The sequence below is a fragment of the Pituophis catenifer genome, unplaced genomic scaffold (assembly GCF_029215685.1).
Source record: "Pituophis catenifer annectens isolate HBS135680 unplaced genomic scaffold, rPitCat1.0.hap2 SCAF_3, whole genome shotgun sequence".
In the NCBI taxonomy this organism is placed as follows: Eukaryota; Metazoa; Chordata; class Lepidosauria; order Squamata; family Colubridae; genus Pituophis; species Pituophis catenifer.
The window spans coordinates 144643671-144670245 of record NW_027256883.1 but is presented as its reverse complement, the minus strand read 5'-3'; the positions used below and the strand labels follow the sequence as shown (position 1 = coordinate 144670245).

Below are 26575 nucleotides of genomic sequence, written 5' to 3'. Positions count from 1 at the left end.
GTTGTGAGAATTAGTCTATCAAAGAAATAACAGAGAGAGCAGAAAAGCCTAAGGTTAATTATTACTCCAATCTGTATTTCATAACCATTAGGGAAGTATTTTTTTTATTACATGGGTCAGAAATTCATTGATGTTTTCTGTTTGAAACCTAACAATGGATGAAGGCAATTAAAATAATTCCTTTGAACATATTTTCAAAATTTCAATAATTATTCAGTGCGACTGCCTGGAACTCATGCTGAAAAATATGTCTACTTTTCCCCTAGAGCAAGAAAAACTTTATACATTTGCTGGCATCTTGATTGACTTGTACAACTTGCCATTTGAACATAAAGCCATATATCCTCTTTGACAACGCTAGAGTTGTGCCATTAGTTGCTTTGTAGCTCCAAGCAGGAACCAAACTGTAGCCTTGTGTTGCTTAACTCATGCAAGGGATCAACCCATGAATTTTCTGGAAGTGGATGATGGCTCATTTTTGTTATATACTGGCCAAAGTCTGGATATAAAAATAAATAAGAATATGGGCTTTTAAAATAATATTATTTTAGTTTCTTCCTTAAACACAATGCTTGTGTAACTGAAACCAATCTTACCATGTTAAATTATTTAAACCAGATCACACTATTTATTAACATTAATACAGTTTAACAAGTCTTCTATGCAATGGGTCATAAGCAGAACCTAATCGGTCTTATAAAACTACATGTTATAATCTTCATGGCAATATTATACATATATGTATGTGTGTGTGTGTGTATTATATTATATGTGTGTGTGTGTGTATCTCTCTCTCTCTCTCTCTCTCTCTTCCTATCCCTCCCTCCCTCACACACACACACACACACACACACATTAAAATAACCAAAAAGCAAGATAGAGAATATTGGCCAAAACATGAGATCTTTTTTCAAGGATCTAGATCAAAATATAAAATTGAAAATTTGGCAAATTCTCTAAAATAGTTAGAGGAAACATGACTGCAGGGCTTACTTTAACTTCTTTGAATAGTTTGAAATCATAGTTTCCCACTACTTCTGAAGCAACATCTCAGTTGATATAAGATGATACTTAATCATGGCAAACTATATGGCAGCTATCAGATCAGTTCAAGATCAGATCATCTTTCTTTGTGCCAGTTTAGTTAGTATAAACTGGCAAGAAGTTCCACAACCTCCCACTTATAGGTTGCTACAGAACACAATACTCTAGCCCAACTTGTTTTAACATATGCATGCAACTTCTGGGTGAAATTGCCAGGTTTCTTTTCAGGTACTAATCAGTTAACATCTTTGTAGGCTAACTTTATTGACAGAAAAACAGGGTGGTTAGCTTGCTATTGTGTTTAAATATACAATATAGAATTCTCGAGTAAATAACCTAAATCCAGGCCATAATGAAGAGAAGAATTTGCTTTTATTTGAGCTTCTCTATCATGGGTATTGGCAGTAAAAATTATACACATTTCTCCCCAAATTACACAGCACACATAGATCACATACCACACATTTTCATTAAATGGCTATTTCAGTAGTATCATGGGCAATCTTACAGGTTTTGGGTTTTTTTTTGCATTTTTGCACTGGGCCACAAAAATAGTATGCAATTTGTTTCATTCAGTGAAAGTAAGAGAGAAATAATGGGGACTTGCATTAGTTTATAGAACCTACAACATTGGCTGATCTCTGATTTCAGAAATATGCAAGAATAACAAAACTTTAAATTACTATCTAGTGTGGAAGGAAACTATTGTAAGTTATACAACTGGAAATGTTTGGGAATCAGACAGAAATGGCAGAAATGAGGTATTTAGTCATACCCTAATCTAAATTGATTCTGGTCAGACCAACTGTAAATAAATCCCAGGATATGAATGCTTCCCAAATAGCAGTGATGATCTGTGTACATCCTATTTTTAACCATCTACAAGAAAGTCTACAATTAGTGTATCCAATATTAATAGTTGTACTTCTGCACAACTTTCTGTTTCTGAGTGCAGAAAAGAACAACAAAGTTGATTAGAGGGCTGGAGGCTAAAACATATGAAAAATAGCTACAGGAATTGGGTATGTCTAGTCTATGGAAAAGAAGGACTGGGGTGACATGATAGCAGTGTTCTAATATTTGAGGGACTGTCACAAAGAAGAGGGGGATCAGCTTATTTTCTAAAGCACCGGAAGACAGACATGAAACAGTGGATGGAAACTAATTAAGGACAGAAGCAACTTAGAACTAAGGAGAAATTTCTTAACAATGAAAACAATTAAGCAGTGTTTTCAAACAGCTTGCCTTCAGAAGTTCAAGAAGGTGCTCCTCAGTGGAGGCTTTTAAGAAGAAACTGGAAGGCCACCTGTCTGAAATGGTATAAGGTCTCCTGCTTCAGCAGGAGATTGGACTAGAAGACCTCCAAGGTCCCTTCCAACTCTGTAATTCTATTTATTATGCTATTTGTTTAGTAGACAAAGCCAGTGGTGGGATTCAAGTAATTTAACAACCGGTTCTCTGCCCTAATGATTTCTTCCAAAAACCAGTTTGCCAAACTGCTCAGAAAGTTAACAACCGGTCCTCCCAAAGTGGTGCGAACTGGCTGAATCCCACCACTGGACAAAGCCATGAAAAAGAAGTCAGCATTTTGGGGCTCTGCTTAACCACTGCCTCTTTTAAAACAAGGCTGAAGTGCAATTTATTCTGAGAAAACCATTGACTGGTGTTCTTAAACAACACAAATCTGAAAAGATTAAAGCAAAAATTATCCATTTTAACACTCAAAACCACAACAAACATCATAGTCCACTAATTTCTTCATCAGTAGGTTTAAGGTTTTGCGATATAATTAAATTCAAGAAACAAGTATGAGTATATGAGCTAAACTAAAATGAGCATTATAACTAATATTATGCAAACTGCCATAGCAACTGTAACACAGACTTCTAAGAAATGCTAATAAGTTGAGCTGTTCTGTAAAAAGCTAAAGTATCTAAGAAAAGAAATCAACTTGAGCAGGTCTTTCTACTAAAAGTATTCTTTCCTTGATTCTAAGGTGATGATCAAGTCACTACAGGGTGAATTTTGATGCAGTATTTTTTTTTCTCCCCAAATTGTCTCTGCAATCCACAGCGGGAAAACTTCAAAATTGTAAAGCAAATAAAAAGAAGTTTTGCCAACTTTTCAAAACTCAATTCTCAATATTAAGAGAAAAAAAAAACATATGTGTTCAAACATATTTTATCACATACCCGCATGTATAAAACTGTACACTGATCAAAAGAAGATGTTTCCTATGACCAATATATCTCCTTCTTCATAGTCAGATAAAATGGGATATAGAAGCCAGTTTGGTGTAGTGATTAAGGAACCAAGCAAGAAACCAGGAGACTGTGAGTTCTAGTGTCACCTTAAGGGTGAAAGCTGGCTGAATGACTTCAGTCACCCTATCTCTCTTAGCACAACCCACATCACAGGGTTGTTGTGGGGAAAGGAGGAGGAGGATAGAATACTATATATGTTCGCCATCTTGAGTTACTTATAAAGTAATAAAAATGCAATAAAGATGTAATAACAATATAATAAATGAATGAACGAATGAGTGAATGAATGAATATACATTGCCTGAGTCCAGAATATCTTCTTTCAAGAATAGCTCATATGGAGAATAGAAGGCCAATGCCTTTTTAAAAACAGCATTGCCTTGCACAGAAAGAAAGATATAAGAAAGCTGAAATGGTGATGGAAGGGAAAATCTTAAAGGACAAGAGTTCTGAAATACATGAGGTGTTACACATCACTTTCAAGTACATGGGTGTTTGGAGATTGGTCATAGTCATCATGAAAATGACCACAAATCTAACTTTTTTTTCCCAGCAAACAAATTTAATTTAGTTTCTGTACATATCATTCTCCTTCCAGATACTTGCACATTTTTATGCAGCTCTTAATTTAAAAAATCATGCCCCAAAGTGAATATCTGTAGAAAAGTTGCATGCAAAATCCATGTATTTTTGGAGACCTGCATATGGACAGAATAGAACTATATGAGATAGAAGAGTTTACTGAAAACTTCCAAACTGGCAGAGGATGCAGACTGATATAGTGCATTGGTTGTGAAAATCCATGCCCCTTTCCTGACTGCGTTTCTTGCCAAACTGTAATGCTCTAGTACTCTAGTATAACAGCATGTGAGAAGTTCTTATTTATGATTCTGTTTTGCGGCTGCCTATGTTGATTTTATTCTGCTTTGTGTTGGATAAATTTTTCTTAATTTTAAGTCAACCAAAGAAATATAATTGCACATTTTCTAGCAAGGAAGAAACCCAAATTCTAAGATAAGAAACAACGGATGGAAGCTAATCAAGGAGAGAAGCAACCTAGAACTAAGGAGAAATTTCCTGACAGTGAGAACAATCAACAAGTGGAACCTTCAGAAGTTGTGGGTTCTCCATCTCTGGAGGCTTTTAAGAAGAAACTGGACACAGCCACCTGTCTGAAATGGTATAGGGTCTCTTGCTTCAGCAGGGGTTGGACTAAAAGACCTCTAAGGTTCCTTCCAACTCTGATATTCTATTATATTCTAAGACAATTCCCCGCTGCTCCTTCTAAGTGCTATCTTTTATATTCAAATCTTTGATTTGTATGTAAGCTATGCAGTATGGAACTAATTGTAGCCATAAATAGTCTCTCCACTACCTTCATAAATGTATGCTAAACTAAACAATGAAATTTGTTGTCAGCTCTTCAAGATAGGCAGGGTCAAGAAACAGCCATTCTAGGGATTCCAGGCATCAGTTTATTGTTGTAGGATAGCATAACAGAAACTTGAAAGACTTTCTCTGTGCCCTATCTTATACCAAAGAAAATCAAGGTAAGATTATCTTGAGTTTCATTCTCATGCTATCCTATTTTTCAGGACTGAGTTGTCTTTTCTAAAAATTTTCTTTAACAAATTGTTCCTTACCCACTCCCAAGACTACCCACACTAGTCACCCAAAATATGCACTTAGGATAGAGGATCTAACAAAGGATTTCTGAGAATCATACTTCTCAATTCCAATTGTGTCTAGATTAGAAACTGAAAAGTCTTATCTTAAAACATTCCAGGATTCCAGCTTCAATTTCTAGAAATCTAAGAATTTAATAACTTCATTAATACTTATTTTTTGAAATTACATATTGACATCTCAAATGACTTAGTAGCAAAACTGCTGTGTGTGTGTAAATTCCAGCCAATATTTCAGATGGCATATTCACATTTTACTACATTAACCCAGGTAAACTATAAATCAGCATCTGCCTTACAATTAAAAATGCAAATAAAACCTTGCTGACAAAATAAAACACAGATTATTTATTTTAATTCTGCTGGAATGGTATTCTCGCTAGCAATTAAACATTCCCTCTACTACTAATTGCACATTCTGTACAGAACACATGCATGTATATTCCTGTTCATCTACCTCCCACCATATATCTACTAACACCTATCATATTTATAAAGTTATCTTTTTAAAATAAAGACATGATGACATATTTAATTAAAAAAAAAAGCATAATTGGCACAATCAAAATAGAATAAAAGCAGAAAGAATAAACAGAAATTTTACTGCAATGTCTCAGAAGCAAAAGAAATACAAATCTTCACATATGAAAAATCATTAAGGGGGATAATTTTTTTCCTTGCATACATTTGGAAGGAATGTATGAGCAACTGTTTACAACATAAAAATGAATATCCAATATTTAAAGAATGGGTCTTTTGTTTATGCTGCATAGTTGCTCAGAATTGATTTTTAGCAAAATTCTGTGCAGACAGAATTTCTACAGTACAATAAACAGTAAAATGTTTTGGTCAGAAGAGAAATGAACTGCATTCCACTGAGGTCACTGCTTCATGGGACTGCTTCAAAGCATATATCATTCAGGGGGTTTACAATAATGACAAGTAAACCCCAGGAACTGTGAATGACAGGCATGTATAAATGTACTGAAAAATTCAGGTCTTTCTCTAGACCAGGGCTGTCAAACGTGTGGCCTGCCAGCCGGAAGCATTACATGCTGGCCATGCCCATGCCCAGTTTAGCAAAGAGGAAAAAAGACTTGATATGTCACATGACGCTGCCGTGATGATGCAAGTTTGATACCCCTGATCTAGATCCACAACACCTCCCTCCCTTTTCAAATCATTAAAACAACAGCTTTTATTTAGGTGCATATGGCTACTGCAGATACTGCATCTGATTTTCTTCATATGTATGTGCATGCACTTTGCGCAGAGAGCCACTATTCCTCTCTGTAGATATTGTGGAATGACATGTTGTAGGTAAAAAATGTACTCCATCATCAGTGTCATCAACAATGCTCATTATTTCTCAGTTGCTTTTGCTACCTGCAGATGCTCTTTTTCATATAGTGATCATTATTGCTACTGCTTGTCCACAATAGCCCTCTTTTTTTTTAAACTAAGTGTTACAAGTTTTGGCTCATTAAAAATTAAAATGTGGGAAGGAATGAGGATGAAGAAAATACCTATGGATGGAAAGGATCCATAGTGTTTTTGTCATATTTAATGTCTAAAAGTGTTTCTACTGAATAAAGTTCATATAGTAAATCATTTACTGTTGAAAGCAATTTAAAAACATTGTTTGAATAAAAAAATATATAAATGCAAAAGGTTTGCTCAAGTAGCCATAGCTCTATAGTGTTGTTTCTTGGATCATGAAATTTTGTTCCTGTTAAATGTGTGCATCCTTTATACCTTTTAGCTTCATATGGGCTTCATTTATTGGTGCCATCTCCACAGAAAACAGCTTGAGCAGCAGAAACGAGGCTCACTCCACAGGGTTTGAAAAATTTGTTTTTATTTCTCACATTTGACACATTATTCTGTGAGAGCTTGCTTGAATTTGGTGCTTTCAACAAAGTAGGGTGTTGGATTTTTTTCCCTCTTATCACTCTATTTCTTTCATCACTTCCAGGTCTCACTGCACCCTGACAGCACCATTGTTTGATAGTAACCAAGAATTATTAGGCTGTATGTCCAGTCTGGGTGGACCTCTCGTTGGCATGAAAAAGAAAAATTCTGAAGGTTTTCAAGTGCTTAATACCCCACTTCCCTGCTCAAATTGCAATTCAAGAAACTTTCTACATCCTTATTTTGCAAGGAACAACATTTTTTTAAAAATGTACAAATTATCTTCTCTTTCCAAAATCTGCATGAGTAAATCTATCTTTCCTTATTTATAGAAAGTATGTACTGCATTGGTAAATAGGCAGTAAAAAAGAGGCTAAATATGCTATTTCCCTCACACACTGCTTAGCAAAATAACTTCAGAATTAGATGCAATGAAAGCAACACAGTAGATTAGGACATTATGGGAATTTGTTTTCAAACATTAACATATATATTCATTGAAAATTAAAATGCAGACACACCCATAAATCATTTCTCTGACTCTAAGCAGCTTCCAGCCTGCAGCTGTTTTTGTTAAACACACATCTGGTGAGTGCAATGGTTGTTATATCTTGATGAGTTAACTCTCTTGCTAAGCATATGGTGATTTGCATGATACAGAGATCACGAAGTCTTTCTTGCAAGAGTTGCAGTTTGTTGAAATTTCCTCGGTGAATCAACGCTTCCACATACACCTTCCACCATCTATCAACATTTACAGCTATTTTAATTACAATTGTAGAGCCAAGGCCATTAGGACAAATTGCACTTTCCAATGCGACCATAAATCTGATGTAATGTCATCGATTTTGGGGCAGCTACCTCGGATTTACAGCAATATAGGGAAAAAAGAAACTAGAATCCTGTTCAATTTGTCCAAAGGCAGTGGAGTGGTAAATGATACAAAATGTTCACATCAAAAACCAAGGGATCGTGATCTTTCTCCTAGTTGGACTTTTTACCCTTGATAATACAACAGTTTACACAAAAACCTTCCTTTCATCTGGCAGGAAAGGCAGTAACCTTTATTCTTGAGTGTCAGATGACCTGTGATATACGTAAGTAACAATATACTGTAGTTCAAATACACAGCTTGGTCTGACAATGTGCTATGCTTTTATGAGATTTCTCTGATATTCTAGGTGGGATATTAGAAAAAGAAAGAACCATAGATGAAATGGATGGAAGGATTGATACAGTACAGTTTGAACCTTTATCCTTGCAAAGTGTTGGACAGATCTGAAAGTCAGGTTTATATGAACTGCATTAAAAAAGATCCTGTTTTGCTTCACTGGACTATTAAATTATTATGGAATTTAGGACTGCTTTAGGAAGTTTGAGATCAGTATATCTACCACAAGCCATTTATCTTGTAAACTATATTTGAATGTTTCAAGCAAGAATGAAAAGCACTGTATTATATCCAGCAAAAGATCTGCATAGCCTATTATTCTATTTCCAAATGGCCAGCAAGATATTGATGGAGAGTTCAAAGTAGGGCATATTTTATATTAACCCATACCTTGTGACGATCAGAAAAATTGCATGTCACATAAAATCTGTAACTAATGTTATAGAACAGGGCTGTCAAACTCAAGCCCCCCGGGCTGGATCCGGCCTGCGTGGTGCTTAGATCTAGACAATGGGGCCATCCTGGAAACAACTCGTGGTGCCTCTGCCAACAAAATCGAAGCTCGGAACAGCCACGCATGACCCTCTCAAGTTCTGTTTTTGCTGGCAGAGGGTTGGAATCCATTCCAGCCAAAAACTGAGCTCGCGAGGGCTACATGTAGCCCTCCAAAGCTCTATTTTTGCTGGCAGAGGGTTGCAGGACGCCATCCCAGATGAAAATGCAGCTCACAAGGGGCGCATGCCGCCCTCCTGAGTTCCGTTTTTGCTAGCAGAGGGTTTCTGGAGGCCATCCCAGCTGAAAACGGAGCTCAGGAGCCCGTTTTCATGAGCAGAGCGCATGGACCACAGGTGCCCCCGTCACCAGTGACATCCAACTGGCCATGCCTATCATTGCCACACCCACCCAGCCCCCAAGGTCAAACACAACCTTGATGCGGCCATCAATGAAATCGACTTTGATACCCCTGTTATAGAAGATCTAAGGAAAATGCCAAAATAGTAATGATGCTGGATTTCAATAGAATCTGTTTTTCTAATGGAAGTTAAAGTTGTGTCTGAGTACATAAAGTATATGTACTATATACAGTTTACATTTACAGATATATATTTATTCCTAAGTAGACAGAAAGTAGAAACTGATATAATGAGGCAGCTCTGGGCAATCCAGGAAGAATTCCAATACTCCTAATCTAGCTACAGGCGATAGCTGGTTGAAACCTTATTGGCAATATATTGCTAGTAGTATGACAGGCTCACAAGACATGCAGATAAGGCTGACCAAGCTTTATATAATCTAAAGTCAGATTCAGAAAAACTAAGAGCTCAGTGAATACAGTCATAGTTTTTTTGAAGCACATTCTAGATTATTCAAGTACTGGGAATTTACAGAGAGGGGGATTACATATCTGAATGTTTCCCATTAAGAGGAAGAAATCCCAACACATTAAAAAAAAATAACATTTGAACGTGAACAATACATCACCCTGAAACACCAGATTTTAAAAGAGTCCTACTGATGAGGCTTTATTTTGTTTTGGTGGGGAGAATACATAAATTTGTCAAGTATTTTTTTTTTAAAATCATACTTCTACTAAAGAAAAAAACCTCTTTCTGTTAAAAAACCTCCTATATGTTAATATAGGATCATGCCTTGGAGGTAGTGTCAAAGCCAAGTAAATTGGGGTAGTTTGCCTAACAGGCAAACAAATGACAAGAAGATGCCCACATCAACCTCTGGATTTACAATGTCAAAAGATGAATTAACAGACATTTCTCAAGCATATCTATACAGTCAAGTTTTTCAGGATTTTCCAAAGTTGTAGAGGGTGTGGGAGTTCTATTTACAAAAAACAAAATACCATGCCTCCTTATTTTAGGACCTAAGCTGCAGATTTCCCATTTTTTTATCTCAAAATGCTAAAACATTTTTGCATTTTGATTTCTGAGTTTTGCGATTATGATTGGAGAATAGTTTGACTGGTATTCCTCAACTTTGGTTACTTTAAGATGTGTGGACTTCAATTCCCAGAATTCCTAAAGTATATCAAAGCAGCTATTTTGGAACAAAAAACTCTACCAACAGAATTGAGTAAAGACTGAAGAACTGACATACATCAGAAGATTTCAGAAGTTCTGTACAAAAACAATGGGTTTTTAATTATAAATTCATATGGTATTTGCAATGTGTTTTAGATATAACTTGCATTGGCATAACCATTTCATCTCCCCATTTCATCACTCATCAATCTAAATCATCCTTCTACTATATTATTCTAACAGTGTTCTGTAGTTAACATTTGTGGCTTTAGTCTTATTTAATAATTAGTCTGAAAAGGTGTTACCAGTCTCCTTATGATTCAAGACACAAAGTGTCTTCCTAAGTACCAGTATTTCTTTTGGCAATACAGGGGTGTATTACTTCATTTCTCTTAGGGCAGTGTTTGCTAGTTGGGGAATGTGTGGAATTGAAGTCCACACATCTGACAGTTGCCAAGATTGAGAAACACCAGCCCATCATAGGAACTACAATTTTTCTACTGCATTTTTCCTGAAACAATAAATTAGTGGTGTGTTAATATTAAGCCTAATGGAGAACTATTTGTGTTAGAGTACATAAATACGACTATAATCTGAAAGATATTAAGTGTGTGAGAAGGAATGGCCACTAAGATAACTGTAAATTTTCCCCATCTCCTCAAAACCTCACTGTCCCAACTCCTTTTAAAATTGAACTCATTTAAAATTGAACTGAGTTTTTTTTTTCACTCAAACTTAATCTTAACATGCAGCAACTCAAAACAATTTCATTACTGAAACTATCAAAGACATGGACTTCAGAATTTTGCAAAAGGACGAAACAAGGAAAATACAAGTCAGTTTAAATAAAGTACAGTAGGGTTTTATCTATTATCATTTTCTTTATTATAAATTTAAAAAATCTCCAGAAAGTTTGAATTTGTTATTAGGGAAACATATTACAATATTTTATGTAAGTAAATTTTTCTGTCTAACATTTCAGAATGTGGATTTAAAAATTAGGATTAAATCTTTTCCTTGCACTTTTATAGTTTAATTTTTTCATACACATACACATACACACATACACATATGTATGTGTACGTATATAAGTATACATAATACGCACACATAAGCATTGGCCCCAAAGGTATCTTTTTGGTAAGACCTTTTTAGTGGGGAATGAGAAGTTCTCACAGTCTTCATTCATTTTCAGCTTTCTGTTGTTTAATCGCCACATTTTGTGGAAATCTTGCTAAAATCTATGGAGTTCTGTTCTCTTCTTATCAAGGACTGAGATTAGTAAACATTTCCAATTCAGAAAGAAAGAGTGGAATAAATGAATAGGCAGCCCAGCAAACCAGCATGTTGAAGAACTCTCCGGATGGATGAGAAAGGCTTTCAAAATAAATCTTTTTGAGATGTGTGGCTGGGAGTAACGCATGCTCATGAAATGTAAATTACTGTAAGAACTGCCAAGAGTTTCCACTGGTACAAAAGGTCAATGACCTTCTCCAGAAGACATACAAGTTGTGGGCAGAGCCTGTTGCTATGCTTCTCACCTAGTGTAATCTTTATACAGAATTTACATCACATTTAATCATTTATTGACAACTGCTTTTTGCTTCTAAAATCATGTACTTAATGATTCATTTTAAAAAAACAAAAACTGATGACTTACAGTTTACTGTGACTTTTACTTTTTTCACATCTGGAACTGAGACATCATTTTCAGCACTACATTCATACTCCCCAGCTTGGTCTCTTGTAATTCCATAGATGTCCAAGTATTGTCCGTTTTCAAAGGGTTTGGCTGAAATGAAAGAAGAAAAAGATGTCAAAAATAGGAAATCTGGTGGAAAAGGAACTGGAGCTGAATGAATCTTATTCAGATATAAACAACGCACTACACAAAAGTTCTGCTGACAGAACTATTTCTAAAATGAAAAATGAGTACATTTTACTTCTTTTCTTGTGCTCAGAAAACAATCTCACATTATACAAGTGTAATGGTATGTAGAAAAGACTTTGGGAGTCTGGGAAAGAGACACTGTCAAGGAAATGGTCAGATAAGAAACAGCAAAGCTGGAAACTGGGTAGTGGGGAGAGTAAGTGGCTCAGAAGAGACCCTCCCTAATTTTGGGCTGTAAAGGAAGCAGGGGAAAGGACTGTATTTTCAGACTTGCAAGATTCTGTCAATATAACTTCACAATAAAGCAGAATTAATTAATCTGGTTGTGATTCCTAACTGGTTTACACCAAGTGGCCCACAATAATCTCATTTTAGCAGCAGTGTTATAACAGTGACTAGCCAATGAAAAAAAAATACATAAGTTTTATAACAGTTTAGCATTACCTAAATTTAGCATACTACAAATAATTCTATGCCCATCGGCTAGTTGAGTGAACAGCCTTCTAGCTTGTAAGATGAACATTCACTAATATACCTCAGTTTATATTGACATTTACAAAATATGAAGTTCCACTTGGTCCAGAAAAAATAATTTGACACATACACCAAATATGTACTCTAAATCATGGCATCAACACAATCCAATATATTATAAGCAGTTAGTTTCATAGGTGAACATTTGTCTAACAACAATATATGATTCTATCTGTTCTAATTACGTGTTGAATCTTGTTCAATTTAATTCTTAATGTAACTGGTTTGGAAATCAATCCTTGAAATAAAGTCCTATCTAAAATTGAGACTGCCACTGCACCCAGACATCTTTTCCAAAAAGTATCTTTGGTAACAATAATTTTCTAAAGACAAATATTATTCTGATTCAAATATGTGACATACACATATACACATATGTCTTGAGACATATGTGTATATGTACCCAATGTCTTGAGACACTCCACATGCTACCCAAAAACTGAACAACCCACCTTGCATAAGCTGTATGCCTACTATTTCATTTTGAACAAACCAGATTCTAAGAGTAATGGGATTTACCCTTGAATATACAATCAATTCATAGCTTTCTACACCAATATGAAGTTATGAAGCTGTGTTTCATTAAACTTTAAATCTGACATGATCTTCAGAGAAGAATTTAGAAGCTTCACATGTTAAAGAGCAGAATTGGAGTTTTAAGCTATCATTCTCATTCTCTTGCTTATACACATATTCACCCAAACACATTTAGCTAGCTACTCTTATTTCCTTTACTTATTTTTCCTTCTTCCTCTTTCTTTCTATCCCTTTTGCTACAACTCTCCATTCCAAACTCCAATTTTTTTCCCCCGAAACTCCAGTTTTAAAGCACATTCTACAAGGTTCTTAGATTCTCTAGCCAAACATTTGGTCATTGAATCAGTAACTATATAATTTGACCTGAAAGAGATGGAAGAACTCAATGTAGTATCAGGAAACATAATTATCCTATTGTATCCCAAGGTTAATAAAGACCATTCCCATTGAAGGTTTCCAAATAATCACAGCCAAGAAGTATTTCATGTTTCCTTTATTATTCTTTGTTATGCTTAGCTCCCCAAGGTTTGCCACATCATAATCTCTCACAATTTATTTGAAAACCATTACTCCTTGCTCATCACTTTATAGTTTTATTATTCTTGTTAGGAACAGTTATTCAGTCAAGGTCTACAAAATGGTGCACTCATTTTCTTTTCATGAACACTTTTTATTTTTTAAAAATTCTGTTTTAATCATGTCTACTATGGCATGCTGTCTTGCAGCAAACGTTTGTTATAGTTGTATGTTTTCCAGGTACATCTTATAAAGATATGAATTTGAGTTCATAGATAAATGAGGGGGTATTCTTCCCCAAAAAATTTCTTAAAATAAATTAAAACAGAATAATTATAAACTAGGAAAAAAATGCCAACTTCAGTCTTTTTTAGTAAGCTATTTTAAGTAGTAAACAGCCATGATTCAGAAACACCTGAATCATGGCTGACAGCACAACCATTAATTCCAGTGGGGTGGAGCTGAGAAAAATAGACACACAGAATTGTAGAACACTTGGCAATTTCAAATCTCAACCAACAAGTGCTCTGTCTTAAGCATTGGCAACGAAAATCAGAACACTAAATACAAGCTGGACGGATACGACCTCGTAGATGACCCTCACTCTGTCAAGGACCTAGGAATACTCATTTCAAATGATCTAAGCCCCAGAGCTCACTGTAACAGCATTGCCAAAAAGTTGTTAACCTAATTTTGCAAAGTTTCTTCTCCAGTAACATTGAATTGTTAACTAGGGCATACAAAACCTTTGCCAGACCAATCCTCAAATACAGCTTGTCTGCCTGGAATCCACATTGTATACTAGACATTAATACAATTGAGCGAGTCCAGAGGTATTTCACGAGAAGAGTACTCCACTCCTCTGCTCACAATATGCCACCAGGCTCAAAATTTTGGGCTTGGACAACTTAGAACTATGTCGACTACGGTCTGACCTAAGCGTAGTACTCAAAATTGTCTGCTACAATGTCCTACCTGTCAATGACTTCTTCAGCTTCAACTGCAATAATACATGGGCAAATAATAGATACAAACTCAAGGTAAACTGCTCCATACTCGATTGCAGAAAATACGACTTCAGCAACAGAGTGGTCAATGCCTGGAATGTACTACCTGACTCTGCTGTTATATCCTCAAACCCCCAAAACTTTAACCTTAAACTGTCTACTGTAGACCTCACCCCATTCCTAAGTGGTCTGTAAGGGGCTGTGCATAAGCACACCAGCATGCCTACCGTCCCTGTCCTACTGTCCCCATTTATTCATACACATTTCCTGTGTTCATATCCATGTTTATACTTATACCTGTTTTCTCATACATGTTTGACAAACTAAGTAAAATAAAATAATAAAACATCTGCTCAGACCAAAGTGTTCTCTCACAGCTGATATAACTGTGTGATTCCATCCAGTAGGATAAATTTGTATAATTTGGCAGGTAACAATGCTATCAATTTTAACTTTGCTGTTCTTCTGGATGTTTTTCTAGGTAATTTAGATCATTCCAAGTGAAATAATGTAGAAATGATAGTTTAATACAAACATACACCTTAGAAAAGCAAAAAGTAAAGAGGGACAAAACAGAGAGAAACCAATTGATGGAACAAAGCAAATTACAGTGGAATAGTTTCTTTTTCTCTCCTCTCCTCCTTTTCTGGATAGAAAGAATGCATTATGAAAAGTAAACTTCAACTAAAGAGCCAGCTGTTCTTTTGATGTGGTTGACTGCTGTTGTATTTCACTGTGGGTGGATTGAATGACTTTTTAGGAAAGTATTATTTGCTACCAATGTGAAATGAAGCTTATGTTAGCAACCAAGTTGACAGAAAAGCTATACTTTATTTATATTATATTATATTGCACCAATAATTGAATATACTTTGGTGGATAGATTTGCAACAGATTCTTACTGGAGAGTTGTTATTGTCATAGTGCTGAATTTACTGCAATAGAGAGTAAAATCGAGAAGAATGGGCATGTAAAATTTTGGGATCCTTCAAGCTGAAAGGAAAATTTCACTCTTTAGCTAATCAATGTGCAATATTTTACTTTAAATATCTTTGATTCTTCTTATTCATACATATTTGCCCTGTTTGGAAAACTGATCCACCAACTATTGTAAATGAGTACACTAGTGTATTAGAAACATGGATATTTTTGTCAACTGGAAAATAAAATAATTTTAAATTATTAGGCAACCTGCATTTTAGAATTTTCACCCTAACAAATACATCAGTAGCAAATTTCAGGCAATACAAAGAAAACTACCGTGGCAGAAAATAATCCAATCCCATTTCAATCTGTAAATTGATAAAAGTTGTATCAATAAAGATTAGAAGATTAACAAACCATAGTATATGTATTTTTACTTTATGAACACATAAAGTACCTAGAAAGCAGATAGCCTGAAAATAAATAAAACCACCAAATCACCCTTTTCCAGCTGGGAACCTTCTGGTTTGGTTGGGTATCAGCTCTCATAGTTGATATTTATAGATCAATATCTCAACTTGACCAAGTTATTTTCTCACCTGAATCAGAGGACAAAATTTACATCCCACACATGCAAATCAACATCAGTAGTTGTTCCCAAAGAACTTCTTTTCATTCTAATGGTTAAAAAAAATATTAATGTATTATGTAACTTTCTGTCCTTTCCAGACACAGGTTTCTTAAGATAGGCCATATTACTCTTTCTCTAAGCAGAGTTTTTCCTAAAAATCTGAGGTTTGCATTATATTTATGCAAACTTGTATTTCTGATTTTGGAAATAAAATTGAAAGGATATTCAGGAACTATCCCAAATAAAACCTTAAAAACTTAAATGGGCAATATCTGTCATACATATAGACATGCTATTCCCAGTCAGATCTAATATTTAATCATTCTTATTCCTGTATCCTTTCCTTTACATTGTAGGATTTCTTCATCTCTCATATTTTGAGTAATTTCCAGGAATGTAGTACTGGTGGCTTTGAAGCAGTGGTGGGTTGCTCCCAGTTCGGTCTGGTTCTTGCGAACCGGTAGTAATGGCGGCAGGAGAGTCCGCTCACCCGCCTGGACCTCATCATGGATGATCTGCGCATGTGCGCGCAGTCCCATTGCAAACCGGTAGCGGAGGTAAGTAGAACCCACCCCTGCTTTGAAGTCTTGGGAAGAGTAACATTCAACTTCAGCCAAGGTTAATATTGTTGCCACTCTAATATTAACAGAAATGACAGGCTTCAGAGAACAGCTAGTATACCAGTACCACATAAGTAGCACAACTTTCCAATTCAACTTTTTAAAAAAAATCACAAACAGTAACTTTATAGAAAATGTATGTACCTTGTAGAGAAATCTGTGACTGGTGGGTTGAAGAAGGAATTAAGGAAAATGAAAGAATACTAAATAACAAGCATCTCCAGCAATGCAATGCAATACAATGCAGAAAAGTTGTTAAGCTTGTCGTTTTCTTATTAGAGTTGCTATTTGTTTCTGCCACAATGTCTTAGTCAAATATTCCTGTGGGGGCACATCTTTGAAAATGTTACAGCAATCAAGTAAAATTACATGCTGCAAAGAGAATATTGGGAAATAATGATCCAACTCAACAGTTTTATGTGCTGTGTTTCTAAAATGCTGTCATCCCCTTTATCCTCTAAAATAGTCAGTTCTAAGTGTGGGAATCTGCAAGACTTCACGGGAGACGTTCAAAAGAAGATGACATCCATCAATTTGTTCTTACAACTTCAAAGAACTAACTGGGCATGAAGCAGTCAAAATACAGCACATTGCAGAATGTGGATTTATCCGCACAGCTGCTTTTGTAACTTTCTTGCTGTCCTGGAACCAGGAAAAACTCTTATCACTCTAAATCTTGCTGCCCCATGCATACCCTTATCATGCATCTGAATAGCTGTATGGTGTAGCATTGTAAAGACAGTGGTTGATTTTCCCCACCAATATTCTGAATGTCACCAACCATGTGAAAAGTTGTTTCAATGTAATATGGGATATGTGCTGGAGCAGTGCTTGTAGATGCAAAGAGAATTTTCAGTCATTTCCCCTGTAAGGACTATCAACCAATTGGCCTAATGGGCACTTAATGGCAACAAAGAGTTCTTACCTCTTGGTTGTGATGTAATGGTCCTTCATTTGCTTAGTGCAGATGTCATTGCTGCCTGAATGATCTGGGATTTTTATCTAGGAAACATATTAAGATGTGTGCTGTTCTTGGGTATAATTCTTCCAAATTGATAATTGACTGTCAACATGTAAGCTTACCCAACATAGCCAAATCTACTTTAGCCTATTTTCTATAGATCGCAGCAAGGAGTTAAAGTCTTGGCTGCAATCTACTGTTCATCTGGATTTTTGTAGCTGAGATATACTTCACGAATAAATAATTGTTGAAATGATTGCATTTTGTTGGGTATCTATAAGAGAATTCTGAGAATGGGAATAGTCATTTGCATGATATTACAGAGCTATGTAAAGGTAGTGTATATTTACTTCCATAATATGGTAAGTGAAAGACAGTCTCCTCTGTGTCAAATGGTAGTTAAATAAGGTTTGTTTCCTTCTAAATGTTAGGAGGATGCTCAAAAAGATCAACAGCTCCACCCTAAAATACTAATTGAAAAAGTAGGGTCTATAGCAGTGGTGAAATCCAACCGGTTTGCATCGGTTTGAGTGAAGCGGTAGTGATAAAAGCTACCAGTTCAGCAAACCAGTAGTAAAAAAAGCTACCGGTTGGTCAGAACCAGTATTTCCGACGATCTACCATTCCTGGTTTGCCTGAACCGGGGCAAACCGAGAGCAACCCACCACTGATTTCAATCCTATAAACATTTTTCTAATGGATAAATTTGTTTCTATATTAACTTTTCATTATGTTTCATTTTAATAAAGGTTAATAAATATGTTGCAGATCCAAAAAGAAAGAAGTTGTTCGTCAAATAAGTGCTATATTGCTTTTTAGAAATATGTTTTACATGTGTTTGTCATCATGGTCATGTATCTTTGGTTCAGCCATAAAACGTACATGAAGTCTAACTCCCATATGGAAGTAGTTTTACATATAAATGGCTTTTCACTTGAAATCCTACCCTGGCCACAAAATGTCATCCAACTATGTTAAAAGCTCAGTTAAAACACAAATCTAATCTAAAAACAAATAGTATAAAAAAGCAACCACAACAGAAGTAACCAACAGGACTAATAAAAAGACCAACAATTTATTTGGATCAATTTAATTCACACTTACGGCAAATGAAATAGACATTAAGGTAAACAGGGAAACTAAATAATCCTTCAGAGTGTGGGAATTTCAGGGACTATATACATACTCTAGTGGACTTAACCTGTGTTAGCGATGCTTCAACTGCAATAGAAGCATATAGGACAAAAGTCTTGTTCTCTGCATCTCAGTGGATGAGCAAGATTAAGGTTATTTTCACTATTAATGATGTAAGAATGACTTCTAGAATCATCCCATCATTGTTAAGCCAAGTATTGTGACACATCACATCAACAATGACCAGGTGATGCAACAAAAATGTTATAAACCTCTGGTGGAAAAAACCTAATTGTGAGAACTCTGTATCATGCCTAATAGATTTCATGTTAGTTCTTATCAGAACAAATATCAGAAGATCTTTAAAAGCCCAGCATTTACAGAAAAGTAGAAACATGGTTTAAGTTTGAAGTCAAGGCTCTTCACCATTTACACGTGCAAGTAAACATCCACTAGTGCAGGGGTGTCAAACTCTATTTCATTGAGGGCTGCATCAGGGTTGTGTTTGACCTCGGGGGGGGCTGGAGTGGGTGTGGCCAGCTCGATGTCACTCGTGTCAGTGCCGCTCAAGCACTCTGCCAACAAAAAAGGGCTCCGTTTTTGGCTGCAACAGCCTCCTACAATCCTCTGCCAGTGAAAATGGAGTTTGGGAGGGCTGAGGGTGACCCTTGGGAGCTCTGTTTTTGGCTGCGACGGCCTCCTGCAACCCTTCCAAGCTCCATTTTTGCTGGCAGAAGCACCGCAGGCTGGTCCTTTGCTGTTTCCAGGATGGCCCCGTGAGCCAGCTCTAAGCACCCCGTGAGCTGGAGCCGGCCCACGGGCCTTGAGTTTGATACCTGCACTAGTGGATAGGCATAAATTGATAAATCCCATGGACTAAATGTATCATTTGTCTGGAATAAATGCATGCTCTAATTAATATCTTCAACAGAGTTTAGGAATATTTAATCCGTTCTTTAGCCAAGACCATTATTGAATAACCTTTGGTTGGGCATTTTGGCATAGTATATTCTGATTTTATAGGTTACAAGGGGGATAAGAGTGAGAGATGAGATAAGGTAGATCTCTAGAAATGTAAAACAAAGGTATCTTTGTATAAAAAAAACCCAAAAATGCCACATAAAACACATGATTTGGTTTAAACATAGTTATCAGCTGCATTTCATTAATAAGATTATATTTTCACCAGCTGTTTAATATATTTTCTCATCTATTCTATAATTGTTGGAAAATGTATATTAAACATCTGGTGAGCAATAAATAGAAAAAAAATAAATTTCTCCAGTGTAGCTGGTTTCAGTCTAAGCTTTGAGGCAAGAAATATTTGAAGGCACATGCCAAATAAAAGGGAACTTCAGTCACAAACGTTCTATTTGAACATAAGCGGCATAAACCAGTCATTGGTGAATGAAAAATCAGAATGCAATTACTGCCTCTACATATAGGCACTTTGTTTCTTGCAAAAGGGTTTTGTTAATCCATCACCAATGGAAGAAATAACAATTTTGGAAATATCACAAATCCTGTAAAAGCAATGGTAAATTTGCAACTTAGGCTCATGACAATTAGGACAATTACAAACAATTGTAAACTTTAGTGGCTTCATACAGAGCTTATCAAGAACTTTTCCCCAAGAGCACTGTAGCTCAGGTGACACAATGTTTAATGCTCTGTTATCCTGCCCATCAATCAACCCCCCCCCCACATAATAGGGATATAATTGGGGGAGGGGGAGAGAACAATTCTTTAAAAATTTTCTTTAAAAATATGAATAATTAATACTTATTAAATTCTCAGATTTCATTTGGATTTGAGACTTCAATTTCAGCTTCAATGATACAGAAATTAAAAGACATCTGAACCATTTCTGTCATTTATACAATTGAGAATCCTGCATATTCCTACTAAGGCAGCATTTAACATCTAGCTGCCTGCAATTACTGCGAGTTCAATTCTCACCTGGCTCAGGGTTGACTCAGCCTTCCATCCTTTCTAAGGTGGGTAAAATGAGGACCCGGTTTGTGGGGACAATAAGCTGACTTTGTATAAAATATACAAAAGTATGAAGGCTATTGCTTAATGCATTGTAAGCCGCCCTGAGTCTCCGGAGAAGGGCGGCATATAAAAATAAATAAAATAAATAAAATAAATATTCTGATGAGAATAATATCCTTCCAATGTATTGTTGTGTAGTTTCTACTGATCAAAAAAAGATCATTATAGATGCTTGCTCTATTGAAATGTGAAAAAGAATTAATGCTAGGAAATATGCAAAAGTTACAAAATACACAGCAACCTAGTGTGATTGGTAATAACTGCATGATTGAAAAGGTTAATCAATCACATAACATTATATCAATACTTAACCTTTCCCCCACCAAGAAAAAGACCTGGTTAAATTTACAAAGCTAGATACTATGGTGGCTTTTGTGTTTATGTACTCATGCTTTACCACAGCCAGAGGTGTTCAGTGTGTCCAATGGTACTATGACAGGAAAGCAAACATTGCTTGTTTATTTATTTTGTGGGCTAGTGCTGCTGAGAGAAGACAGGCATTAGATTTGAATCCTAAGAGGTCTGTAAGGGGCGTGCATAAGTACACCAGCGTGTCTACCGTCCCTGTCCTAATATTCCTTTTTTACTTACTCTTTTCATGTATTCAAATTATGTTTATACTTTTACCTGTTATCTTATATATACTTGACAAATAAAATAAACTTAAATTTAAACTCTAACTATATCAAGTGTAATTTCTTTTTATTTGTCTCATCTCTGCTGGTCAATGTGTCGTTTCTAAATGTTATCATATCAATAGCAATCTCTACAATACAATATTCAAATATATTTGAAATATTTAATCTGTGATGGGAAGATTCCCAATCTATGAGAGAAAACATGTCACAAGAATTTATATCCACATTTGCATGATTGTGTGTTCTTTTGAATTCTTTTATGTAACTCTGCCCTCTAAGGAACAAAGCCCACAAAATTCGAGCAGCTGTTGCAAGTGAACTCCTCCTTCCACAAATATTGCCTGAAATGTATAGCTCATGAAACAAAAGCTATACCATGAATACACCAAGTCCAATGCCACCATTATCTTTGCTTCTATTAAAGTTTCTTTCCAACGTTTTGTCCACTGACAAGAAGGACAGAAGCTAGAAGCTAAATTTGGTAGAAATATGTTACAATAATTAATGCTAAAAAGGACTGTGACGTGCCTCCTGGTTAATGACTGCTTGAATTTCTCTGTACAATACATTTCTATAAGTCTTGTGCATCAATGGCATGACATACAGCAAACAATGCTAGACTTAAAGAATTCATGTTTGTTTCATCATACACAAATGCCATAGTCTGCTTAAACCCATAGTGCTATCTTAAGATTTAGAAGATATACCTCATAATTTTTTTCAGTAACAATGACAGTCTTGTAGCATTTGGTATATGGTTCTTGCTGGTGCTAAAACTACTCTAAAAACATATATTTTATTAATTATATAATCTTTCATAAATAAGTACCTTGGACTCTTCTATTTTCATTGATAAATAGACTCCTCCTACCTCTATGTTATTCAAATGTTGTCTTCTAATGAGATTATTACAGATGTCTAGATTCTAGACAACAGGTATTGCTCAGACTGTTAGAGTAGATTGACTAAACTTTAAAATTAGCACAGATCTGGACAGTTCAGTTGTTATTAGCTATTAGAATCACAATGCCATGCGATATAATCAACTTTGGAAAGAATTCCCAAAGCTTTGTCTACTTTGTGCAACTTGGCACTGGCATTCTTCTGTGATGCTATTTTAACTTTCATGTGCCAATACCATTTCTGAATATAAGTAAACCTTGGTTAACAAGTATTTGATGAGTGACTGTTTGAAGTTATGGTGGTGCTGAATAAGGAGATTTATGCTCCGTTCTTGAAGTTGCAATCATTGCAGCATTCCCATGGTCACATGATTGTCATTCAGGCATGTGGCACTCAGCTTGCAATTACAATAGTTACAGTGTCCTGGAATCATGGGACTGCTATTTGAGACCTTCGCTGCTGGCTTCCAACAAGCAAAGTTAATGGGAAACTGAAAGGAGTTGCAAATGGCAACCATATGATGTCACCCTTAATGATCACATATGATTTGCCTAATGACTAAAGCTGAAACTGCTGGGACTGCCATTGTAAATTGGCATCGTTTTTGACAACTGCAACCCAGTGCACCTAGAATGGAGCTGAATTCCAGTTGCAGCTACTTAAAATAACCACCATGCTAGAGAGCTGGCCAGTATGCTTTCACAACATGTAAGCTGTGAAATGCCTTGCTAATTATTATATTTTACAACTTCAGGCATAATTCCTAAATTATCTTTGAGACAGTTTTTTATTATATTTCTTATACTTCTGAATGGCTTTAATGTAGCATCTAAGTTGCTCAAATCCGCTTTTTGATACAACTGATATGGCAGATCCAGTATCCATTCACTGATATGGTTTTGCCATTCTTTTCTAATGTAAGCCATTGCTGCTTTCATTTCACATATGATACTACAGGTTTACTACAGCGGTGAAATCCACTTACCTTTGCTAAGGTTCGGGAATGGGAGTGTGTACACACTATGCGTGTGTGCGCCTCTTCTGTGCATGCGCAGAACCTTCTGTGCACGCACAGATGGTAAAAAAATGGGATGTAATGACATCCCAGCAGGTGGGCAGAGTCTCCCGCCAGCTACGCTATTGGTTCGGCGAGCCAGATAGAACTGGGGGATTTCACCGCTGGTTTACTAGTAGATTCTTCATCTATATGATGTATAGTCCTACATTCCTTTAAAGCGATGGTTTCATTGCTTATCTGTAGCAAATGATTTTGTTTTCCCTGAGTGACAGGCTTTTTTTTTTAATCTCCCACTGTATTTTCTGCAAGTTTCACCTTCAAATTTGTATTAAGATATTGGCTTTAAACTTTTGTCACAATGGTAGCATACTTTATTTATTTATTTATTTATTTATTTATTTATTTATTTATTTATTTATTTATTTATTTATTTATTTATTTATTATTTATTTATTTATTTATGCAATTTATATGCCACCCTTCTCCTGAAGGACTCAGGGCAGCTTACAAAGAATTAAATTCAACAATTTAAATTTAAATGTAAATTAAAATCCAGTTAAAATTAATTAAAATTATTACAATGTAAAAGCCCCTAGATAGGTCAGTCCATTTGATGAAAGAGCCACGTCTTCAGTTCGTGGCGGAAGGAGAGGAGGTCAGGGGCTGTCTTAAGCCCGGTGGGCAAACCATTCCAGAGGGTCGGCGCTCCCACAGAAAACGCTCTCCCCCTGGGGGCCGCCAGCCGACATTGTCTAGCCGACGGCACCCTGAGGAGGCCCACTCTGTGAGAGCGTACGGGACAATGGGAGGATGGCAGAAGATGCTCCTGCAAGTACCCCGGGCCTAAGCCATTTTCTCTTATTACTCTTTGTATTTATTACAAGTTTATTCACATTAGTTTTTACCTCTGTTTTAGTTCTATAGTATATCTAGGCATCTATTATTACAACTGTTGTTTCAAAATATTTTCTAAATATTCCATCTACCTGTTGAGGTTCTTTATTTTGCATTTTCATAATTCTATAAACTAGCCAATTTCTCAATGTATCATTTAGTTCTTCCCTAAACTGTATTGCTACAGTGTACTTTCCCTTTGCTGCTTTGGGCTTTTGAAACTGGAAAGACCGCAATCAATAATCATTTTGATGTCGTATGTTCCTGCATTTTTAAATTAGTTCTGCAAATGTAAATTGTGAGGGCTGCTGTGAGGCCTGTAAACTTGTTAATGAGCTATATGATTTGACGTTCATACCACTCAGTAAAATGGTGTCTTTTTTTCTATAACTCTCTCATTTGCTTTAAAGAATTGTTCAAGTCTCTCTGTATAATGCCCTGTTACCTGTGATAAAACAAACATTCAATTGACCCCCATAAAATTTGCCATTCTTCTTTGCTTTTTTACTTTGTCTTTAGTTGTTGTGATCAATCTAGCATTATTTTTGCTCTGTATTTTTTTAATTGATTTTTGTTTTGTTTTGCTTTTTTTACTTCCCTTTCTGTCTCTGTGGCTTGAGAACTTCTGTACAGAACTTGATCAAACAAGATACTAGAAACAAGAGTAGGTTTTTCTGCTACCAGCTTTACTGTAAATTCTAGAAGAACTATTCTTGAAGAGCTAATTATTATAGAGTAAATTCTAGAAGAGCTAATTATTATTCTGAATAGAATAGAACATAATTTTTAATTGACCAAGAGTGATTGAAATTTGTCTTGGTGCATATGCTCTCAGTGTACATAAAAGAAAAGATACGTTCATCAAGAATCATAAGGTACAATCTGTAAACATATTCAGGAAAGCAAAGGCAACATCAATAATACTAGATCAGACATAATCAGACATAATCATATAATACATCAGTATTATATACTGCTTATATTATACAGCTTCTCTCAACTATTGGGCAAATATTTCAGTTACAATATGTTGCTTAAAATTATTATGATATTATTGACAAAGATTGGAGAATATTTTGAATAATAGAGAACATTTTTCTGACTAGCAGAAAACTTTTACTTTGGTTAATTGACAGAAGCATATCAAATATCTTGTCAGATTTAATTTTTGTAAACTGTAAAACTTTTCCAAAACCATATGTCTTCACATATTTATTACTGTTAGTGCTTAGGAAATTGAGATTTATTAAATAGATTGGTTTTGATTCAGTGTTGTCAGCCTACTGGTGATGTCATGCTGCCAACAGTGTATATGATTAATAATACTTTACTCCAATTTTTCATGCACTCCCCAAATCTGCACTGAAAATTTGCCTAGATTTGGATAATACATGGAGATTGTGAAGGAGAGCCGGACAATGGATCCCAGTTGAGAGAATGTGTACATCGTTTTTTAATATTGGATAGAGTTTGTTATATCCGTCCTCCAAAGAGTTTAGAGCAATGGATGAAAATTGTGATGAAAATGAAGGCCTAATGATTGGCTCAAAATCAAGCAAGTATGGACTCCACAGTTTCTTGCAAGACTTAACTTTTAAAGTCTAATATTATAGTACCCTCAGTAAAACACTATTTAAACTAATTTCACAATTTGTTACTACCAAGCAGCTAATGCCAAATGCAGCTTACTAGATATAAGTGACAGTCCACCAAATTACAAATTGGTCACGGATTTGAACATTTGAAGCCGAGGTATGTGAAATGACATGTCTGAAAACTGACCTGGTTGGCCTTACCACATAGATCGGGGTGGGGAACTATGGCCCTTTTATGACCTGTGGACTTCAACTCCCATGGCTGGCTCAGGAATTCTGGAAGTTGAAGTACACAGGTCACGAAGGGGCCATAGATCCTCACCTCTGACATAGATGATTTAGTGTGATCCATTTCTGTTATCCAGAAATACAACTATCCCATATGTTGCAATTATACATAAGTACCAAAGACTGAGTAGCTGTGAAGCAGACCAGTATTATTCCTACTAATGAGTTGGTGTCAACTACACTGAATTAAATATACAGTTTTCATACTGTTTGTTTCACCTGGTGTGAACTACAGCTGCTAAGCATGCCTTCACAAGAGGCATTTATATACCTCCTACATGACATCAACAGTTTTGATTGGTTGAAGACATTTACCTT

General features: G+C 35.7%; 1 protein-coding gene across 1 annotated transcript in view; it reads right to left on the bottom strand.

Moving 5' to 3' along the window:
- Nucleotides 1–26575, bottom strand: part of NEGR1 (neuronal growth regulator 1) — a 522129-nt gene that overhangs the window by 128158 nt on the left and 367396 nt on the right. Inside the window, exon 4 of the mRNA XM_070939458.1 lies at nt 11772–11903. Within this exon, the coding sequence (XP_070795559.1) occupies nt 11772–11903 (132 nt within the window). The remainder of the gene's footprint in view (nt 1–11771; nt 11904–26575) is intronic.